General features: G+C 37.3%; 1 protein-coding gene across 5 annotated transcripts in view; it reads right to left on the reverse strand.

Annotated features, from left to right (window-relative positions):
- The window catches only part of LOC106877701 (rho GTPase-activating protein 21), a 373680-nt gene that overhangs the window by 207499 nt on the left and 156856 nt on the right, over positions 1-9325 (reverse strand). For 3 of the 5 annotated variants that reach the window (XM_052970827.1, XM_014926655.2, XM_014926656.2), the window contains one exon: positions 7025-7087. The exons of the other annotated variants lie outside the window; for them this stretch is intronic. In XM_052970827.1, coding sequence (XP_052826787.1) covers positions 7025-7087 — 63 coding nt within the window. The remainder of the gene's footprint in view (positions 1-7024; positions 7088-9325) is intronic. 5 annotated transcript variants of the gene reach the window in all.

Below are 9325 nucleotides of genomic sequence, written 5' to 3' on the forward strand. Positions count from 1 at the left end.
TATGTAAATAGTGTAACTTTCAATGTTAGTAATGTCTTCAGTAATGCTCTTATATTGGTGTCTCCACATATAGGGGCTGTGTATGTGTATACATGCATTGTAATGTGTGTGTGTGTGTGTGCATACTAGAGGTATGCCTATCCGTATTCTGTGTTGTTTAGCCTCAGATCAGTTCTTAGAAAGTAAACTTATGATCTGTACCCCAGCCATGGCCAACCCATGTTTTTCTTATATGCAGAGGGAGCCTAGGACCACAGTATCCAACGTGTCCTTCTTTAATAGAAGAGGGTGTGATTTGTGAAAGATTTTGCTGCTATTTCTGGCATCTAGAACAGCCATGTCAAGATTCCTTCAATAGCTCGTGTGTTGCATGTGTTGCATGTGTATGTGCATGTGTTGTGTGTGTGTATTGTGGTATGATGTATATGAGCAAATTTATGTTTATGCATATGTATATATATGTGTATATGCAGTGTGCAAGCACAGCTAAATAGTTAAAGAGTTCTATTTGCAATGATGTAGTTCCAGGTTCAGTCCCACAGAGAAGTGGACAAAGTTCTCTCATAATCCCATATCAACCCAAACATTTTACACGTAATCAGCTAGGTGGAAACTGTGTGGAAGCCTTTCCAATGGAGATTCACTGTTGTCATGCTGAGTTTGGCAGACATTTACATCACAGGTACATATGCTTGTGGAGTACTCAGCCACTTAAACTATAATACAACATAGGCAACACATGTAATTTAATGAAGCCAACCTTGTCCCACCAAGTGTGATAGTGATGGTTAAATTAACTGTAATCTCAGCTGCTGTCACTTGGGATTGAACCTGCTGTTTTTTTTCTGTTTTACAAATGTTTTGTTAAGTAGACAGCATCATAAAAATCAACAAGAAATTAAATTATTTGGTGTTATCTTACTGGAAGTGTAGACAGAGAGAGGGCGGTAGTGGTGAAGGTGGTAGTGGTGAAGGTGGTAGTGGTGGTAATGGTGGTGATGATGATGGTGGCAATAGTGATGATTGTGGTGATGATAAGCATAGTGGTAATGATGATGATGATGGAGGTGGTGATGGTGGCAGTGGGGTTGGTGTCAGAGCTACAAGCACCACCACCTCCAACATTACCGTCGCTATGGTAGAAACATCACCACCACTACTAACGTTACCCCTCACCCACACCACCACAGATGCTGTAACATCATCATTCACACTAACACCTCTACTATACCCAATACTATCACTACTGCTGCCTACACCAGCCTGTAATAATCCAGTGCCACTACAAATACCACCACCACCACCACCACTGCCGCCGCTGCTGCCGCCACCACTACCGGCATCAGAGGAATTCTGATCAGTAGGGGTTTAGAAAAATATACACAGACAGACAGGGAGACAGAGACAGAGGAAGATGGATAGGCTGGCAAATGTATTTAGAGATATAGATACAGAGACAAGCATAAAGAGATGGGTTAGATTAACATACATGTATATGCAAGCACACACACGTACACACTTGTATAATGTATATATGAGAGGGGAGAGAGAGAGAGAGAGAGAGAGAGGGAGTAGGTACATCTACCCTATCCACCTACCCCTAAGGTCAATAGCAGTAATGATTAGGGTAAAGTATGTCTGTAATGTTGATATTGAAACAGCATACACACACACACAAACAGGAAGAGAGTGAGGGAAGGCAGCAACAGACAAACACATACACACACACATGAAAACAAATGGACAATGATAGAGCCATACACACGCACACATACAAATATATACACCATCATCATCATTTAATGGTCTGTCCGTTTTTCTATGCTGACATGGGTTGGATGGTTTGACAGGATTCAGCAAGTCACAGGGCACTGTTGAGCTCTAATATCAGCTTTGCCATGGTTTCTACAACTGGATGCCCTTCCTAATGCCAACCACTTTACAATGTGCATGTGTATATGCGTGTGTTTGTGTGTATGTATGTATATGTTTTAATCAATAAGTGACTGTGTTGGAGAGTCATGTTTTTAATTGTAGGTTTTTTTTTTGTAATTTCTTATTAGTTCTTTTACAACTAGTTTGGAACAATAAAATTCTTAAATACATATTCAATGTTTCTTGAACTTCACAGTCTCATTTTCAAGAATTGAATGTATTTAGCATTTCTGTTGTATCTTATATACTGGTCAAATTCTTGTAGACCTTTTCTGTCAAAGGTTTTATAACCACTAGGCTTCTACATCAACAACCTGATGTAGATTTGTTTTTTTGTTTTGTCAAATTTTTGACGATTAGATTTACATGCCAGTTACCATATGCTAATTTTTTTTAGCTGTGTGTATTGCTTGCATATTTATATACATGCAGGCGCAAGAGTGGCTGTGTGGTAAGTAGCTTGCTTACCAACCACATGGTTCCGGGTTCAGTCCCACTGCGTGGCACCTTGGGCAAGTGTCTTCTACTATAGCCTCAGGCCAACCAAAGCCTTGTGAGTGGATTTGGTAGACAGAAACTGAAAGAAGCCCTATATATATATATATATATGTATGTATGTGTGTGTATATGTTTGTGTCTGTGTTTGTCCCCCCAACATTGCTTGACAACCAATGCTGGTGTGTTTACATAGCCGTAACTTAGCGGTTCGGCAAAAGAGACCTATAGAATAAGTACTAGACTTCCAAAGAATAAACCCTGGGGTCGATTTGCTCAACTAAAGGCGGTGCTCCAGCATGGCTGCGGTCAAATGACTGAAACAAGTAAAAGAGTAAAAGAGTAAATATACTTGTGACCAGTTAATTACTGGAGATGATTTACTTGACTAAAACCATTCAAGGTGGTGCCCCAGTATGGTTGTAGCTTAATCACTGAATCAAGTAAATGATAAAAGACACAGAAGGTGGTGAGATGAAAGTAATTTTTAATCAAATGAAATATCATGACTTTAATGAGAAGAAAAGTGATTAGTGTTAATGAAAATTAATATCAAAAGACCAAGAGAGAGAACTCTCTAGATTTCTGCAATCTCAGTAAAACAGCTGGGAGACGCTTGTAGTTGTCAAATGTTGTTTTGTCTTCTAGCATCACAACTGTTACTATAGCAACATTCGCCACCTCCACCACAAAGCTAAGTGATAGTGAAGGTGGTGGTGATCAAGATGAAGGATCATAGCTGTCATCTTAGCCATGATCAATCACACCCCAACCATGACCAAACAACCATTACCACAACATAAAGCAACCACCACCACCACCAACACCACTACTACCAATAGCTGCATCCAAACTTTAGTGCTAAATTATTAAGTGTAAACAATGTTATGTTTATCCTGCTGTAGGGGTGGGATAAGGTGGGTGGTGGAGCTAGGGAGAGCTTAGACAAACTGCAGTAGTAGTAGTAGTAAAGGGAGGAGGAAAGTTAGCTAGAGTAGAGGGTGAAGAGAGTGACAGGGAGAGTTAACTAAAGTGAGGGGGAGAGTTAACTAAAGTGAGGAGAGATTAGAGACAGACAAAAATCGAAGTGGAGAAAAGGGCCTGAGGTATTTAGAGATCCATGAATGACTTGTAGAGAGAGAGAGAGAGGTGGGAGAAGAGAAGAGGGAGATAGGGGCACATAACACACAGGTTTATTTTAGAGGAAAGTGGCGAAGGCCTGTAACAGCAAAAATTAATGGAAAAGAGAGTTTATGGAATGTGGAATAATTTGAAATGTGAGGAATAGAAAGTCTTCTGTTTTATGGATTTTGTCCTTTTTAATAGGTCTTATATTTTAGAACAATAGAAAGGCTTATGTTTTAAGGATCTTGTTCCCACAAAAGTAGAAGGCCTTGTGTTTTTCAGGGATTTTGCGCCCTTTCAATAATAGGTCTTATATTTTAGAGATGTTGTTCCTACAAAGGTTTCTGTTTTCAGGATCATGTCCCTTCAATAAAAGGGTTTATATTTTGGGGATTTTGTCTCTTCAATAATAGAAAGGCTTGTTTTAGGGATCTTATTCTTTCAATAATAAGTCTTATATTTTAGAGATGTTGTTCCTACAAAGGCTTCTGTTTTCAGGATCATGTCCCTTCAATAAAAGAAGGGCTTATATTTTTGGGATCATGTCTCTTCAATGATAGAAAGGCTTATATGTCCGGGATCTTATTTCAACAAGAAGTTTTATGTTTAAGAGATTTTTGTTAGTAGTGTCAGACAAAATTCATTGCTGTATTTAGTTACAGCCTGTTACGTTCTGCTGAGGTTATCTTAACCTTTCATCATTCCAAAACAGATGAAATAAGGGCACCAATCAAATACTGGAATTAGTTTAATTAACTATTACCACTTCTCAATGATTGTTTCTATTATAAGCACAAAACCTGGCATGTTTAGTGGAGGGCAAAGTTGATTACATTGACCCCTGTACTCAACTGATACTTACTTTATTGTCCTCTGCAGGATGAAAAGCCAAGTCATGCTTTGATAGCATTTGAACTCAGAACATAAAGCTGGTGGAAATGCTGCTAAGCATTCTGTCTGGTGTCCTAATGATTCTGCCAACAACAACAATAATATGCTCTGATGCAGAACTAGGCAGTGGCTCTTATGGTTTCTCGTCTTAACTGATTGGAGGTGTAATCATGTACATGATGGGTTACAGCCAATATTCCGCTCAGTACGCAGATTTGTTTGTTAGTTGTTTGATCCTAACCACTTGAGTATCTCTCTTAGTGACTGATGATATGTGCATTTCGGATCATGAACAGGAGTAGTGGGGAAGCATCATAGCCATATGCTAAGAGGGATTATTTGGAGTTTGAGTATCACACCTCTGGAAATCAGGTTTCGTTCATCATCCTTAAATAAGCATAAAGATACACAACCATACACATGTATACACATACATGATAGGCTTCTTTCAGTTTCCCCCCAAAAAAATCAACTCACACGACTTTGGTCAGCCCTGGGGCTATAGTAGAAGGAAGCTACCCAAGGTGCTATACAGTGAGACTGAACCTGGAACCATGTGGTTGGGAAGCAAACTTCTTACCACATAGCTATACCTGCTTTTAATAATGCTTATTATGATAAATTTTTGTTCAAAAAAATTTTCATTTCAAAGTATCAGTTTTTAACTATTCATAGAAATAAATTTTATGATAATAAATCTAATTTAAAACAATATTCAAAATTTTATAAATTTAAAAATTTTAATTTTATTAAAGATTTAAAATTGTTTTCAAAACTGGCCTGTATTATCAGTTTATTACAAAACTGAAGTAGAGGAAAATTGAAGATTTCAAAATGGGGTAGGGTGGGGCCATGAGCTTAAAAAAAAGTTAGGAACTACTATTTTAGACTACATATAAATATCACCAACTGATCATCACCTCCACCACCCTAACACCACCACTGGCCAATGATTGACAAGCTGTCAATCACCAGCCCACTATAAATACTTGCTCACCATTAAAATTCTCTTCCATCACACTTCTCCCAGACATGTGTCAACACTGAAGGCCTCTTTGGGTTCTCCTGTCCTTCTCTTTTTCAGAGCCTGGACTATGTGGGGTGAAAACAGGGAATGTGAATGTTGTCAATGCTGCCGTCGCCATCATCATCATCATCATCAGCAGTAGTCACATTCTACAGCTGCTACTGAGCCTTCAGTAGCAGAAATTACCTAGGGATGCCTAAGGCAGAAAACTCAATAGCAGAGTAGAGTAATGTGATAGTATACTTGATATTATTGTAAGCCAAAAAACATCATTATCATCATCATTTAATATCTGTTTTCCATGCTGGCATGGGTTGGACAGTTTGACAGGAGCTGGCAAAGCCAGGAGGGCTGCACTAGGCTCTGGTCATCCGTTTTGGCATGGTTTCTATGGCTGAGTGCCTTTTCTAACACTAACCACTTTACAGAGTGTACTGGGTGCTTTTTATGTAGTGCCAGCATAGGTGCTTTTTATGTGGAATTAGCACAGGTGCTTTACAACGCAAGTCTGGTAAAAATAGCAGGAGAAACAACCAAAAAATGTTAATTAAATCTAATTAAAATCAGTCTGCAATGAAAGAGTGAATCTAGTCCATGGTAATAAGGGCAACAACTTCAGACAGGTCTTGGCCTTATTCAGCCTCATCAGTAAAATGTAGTGTAACTGTGACTGTTGGATCTTAGATTAACTAAAGAAGTGTACAAGTGTGTTTTTCAATAAAAACTGTGGTGTATTGTAGTTTAGAAGGCTGGAGGGAAATACCTGAGATACAATCTGCATGAAAACATAACTTTAAAGTGAGTGTTGCCATGCTTGAAGGTAAGACAAAAACTTGGTTTTTAAATTATAACTTTGAGCACAGTCATTACCCAAATGACTAATTCTGTACATTTTACTGATGAGGTTTAATAAGACTTAAACATGTCTAGAGTTGTTACTCTTACTGCTAATATTAGACCAGTCATGGGCAAAGTGTGACCCATGGGTCTTTCTGAATGGCATGCCTAATGAAAAATAACCGTCACTTTTTTTTAGCAGAAAGGCCCACTTGATGTTTAGCTGTATCTCAGGTGGCTTACTTCTGAAAAAAAGCCTGCCTATGTCAGGATTAGATTCACTCCTTGTTATAGTCTAATTTTGATTCAAATTCTGGATTGTCTTCCATACCATTTTTAATGAGAATTAATAATTTAGATAATGAAGCTCTTGAGGACATCAAGAACTCACAATTTAACTGATGTACTGGAAAAATCACTTTCCAAGAAGTTATATAAGGTAGCTGTTTAAATCTTAAATGCCATTAATTTCATATATATTTGTCTTTTAAGTTTTGAAAATATAACTGATGGCTTCCAGTCATCAATAGATGCTTGCAAAAACTTAATCTGGGTATATGTAAAGGTATGTAAAATAAGTGGTAAAGGTGTGTGCAGTTTGATAGAAAGGAATGTAAAAGTGTGTAGGTACAAGTAACTTTTTTCAGCCCTGACGTTATAACAAGAGATAGCTGAATGGATTGGAGACAACAAGAGTAAACAGAATCCCCTTACCTGACCAATAAAATGAGGACTGGTTTCTTCAAATACTGAAGAATGTTCTGTAGTGTCACTCACCTGGAAAATAAATGAAAAAAGATAGCGTTAGAGTTGGTATTAGTTTGAAGTTCAGGAAATAGGGAAAACAACAAAGATATGTCTGATGTTTTGAACATTTACTCCACTGAAAGATAGGAAAGACACAAAAAGAAGACAACTTGGAGAAATTGAAATGCACACATGTCCAACTGTCAGATCATGTATATACATTTTATTTTTGGCTTAGTTTTTTAGTTTATAAATAGAGAGAAGTGGGTTTTTTTGGGGTTTTTTTGGCAAACACCAGATCCTTATCAAATTATTAAGGATACTTTTGCTTTCCCACCATTTTTATTTAGTGAAAACAAAATAAAATTTGCCTCCATATAGTTTTCTTTTTCACCAATGTCTGACATTTTCAGTTTTCAAATGCAGCCCCTTAAAAGAAACACTAGCATACAACTTCTATTAACACGATCTATGATCCTCTTTTCACACAGACAAACATTGAGTGTGTGTGCGTGCGTGTGTGTGTGTGTGTGTGTGTGAGTGTGTGCATATAAAATTGCATGTTAGGACACTGGAAAGTGGTGATGATGAGCAAGCTGATCCGTAGAGTCTAGTACATTTGTACTCCCAGCTGCATACAAGCACATATGTAAAATGATGTCCTTTATTTTTTAATCATTATCTGCTGATATCAAAATAAATAGTATACTGAAAAATAAAAATATTTTGTAAAGGGGCCATTTGTAACTCCAAGGGTCAAAAGGGGGTGTTTGGCCAAAATGGGTTAAGAACCTTTGGTCTAGAGGATATGTTAATTTTGAAGAGGACATGAGAAACTCTAGTGCTAGTACCATGATACATTATGCCATACTCAGTAAAGTGGTTGTTAGGAAAGTAGAGGGCTGTAGAAACTAAGTCAAAAATAGAATGCACAAAGAAGATCTAGTTCTCTTTACTGTCCAAGTCACACCAAGTGTAGAAAGCAAATGCAAAATGAGGAGATGTATATGTGTATATATATATGTATATATATATATATATAGAAGGGCATCCAGCTGTAGAAACTCTGCCAAATCAGATTGGAGCCTGGTGTAGCCATCTGGTTTCACCAGTCCTCAGTCAAATCGTTCAACCCATGCTAGCATGGAAAGCGGACGTTAAACGACGATGACGATATATATAGGGAGAATTCACAAAAAAGCAAAAGACGAAGACAGGTGGTGTAGAAAACAAACAGATGTATTAGTATAAAGCTCGAGAAGTGAAAAAGTCTTTAACGTTTTGAGCCTACGCTCTTCTACAGAAAGGAACACAGAAAGAAACAAGGAGAGATAAAAAAGAATGTATAGTGGCTAGTGATCTATCATGGCGACTTATATATATAATATTCTTTTATTCTTTTGCTTGTTCTAGTCATTTGACTGCAACCATGCTGGAGCACCGCCTTGAAGGGTTTTAATTGAAGAAATCAACCCAGGACTTATTTTTGAAAGCCTAGTACTTATTCTGTCAATTTCTTGACATAACTGCTATGTTAAAAAATCCAGGCAGATATCAACTGATATCAATAAAGCACTCAATTTTAAATGAATTTGGTTGTCTATATCCAACAATGAGATACCAAGAAATGCAAGTAAAAAAAACACATCCTCCTGTATGACAAGCAGTAGGTCCAGATATCATTTAGAAGCATTTCAGGAAAGATATATTAGAAAACAAAAATGCATGTGGAGAAAATTCACCTTACAAAGCCAACAATTGTTTCTATTTTGGTAACACATTTAGATACAGAAAATGTCATTGAAATTAGTATATCCAAAAATACATGTTAGCACAATGTTTTCAAGGTGATCCAAAATTGATTAAATTCAAAGTGCACATTTTATTTAACTAATTTTGGATTACCTAGAAAACAATATGTTAACATGTATTTTTGGAAATATTAATTTCAATGATATTTTCTATATCTAAATGTGTTACCAAAATAAAAACAACAATCAGCTTTGTAAGGTGAAATCTACTATTTAAGATGTGATTTCCTCCACATGCATTTTTGTTTTCTATCTATCTATCTATCTATATATGTGTGTGTGTGTGTGTGTGTGTGAAGGTGCATGGCTCAGTGGTTAGAGCGTAGATCTTACAATCATGAGATTGTGTCACGCTGAATATCCCCGAGAGCTACGTTAAGGGTACACATATCTGTGGAGTGCTCAGCCACTTGCACGTTAATTTCACGAGCAGGCTGTTCCGTTGATCGGATCAACT

This window comes from Octopus bimaculoides, chromosome 9, assembly GCF_001194135.2.
Source record: "Octopus bimaculoides isolate UCB-OBI-ISO-001 chromosome 9, ASM119413v2, whole genome shotgun sequence".
Classification (NCBI taxonomy): Eukaryota; Metazoa; Mollusca; class Cephalopoda; order Octopoda; family Octopodidae; genus Octopus; species Octopus bimaculoides.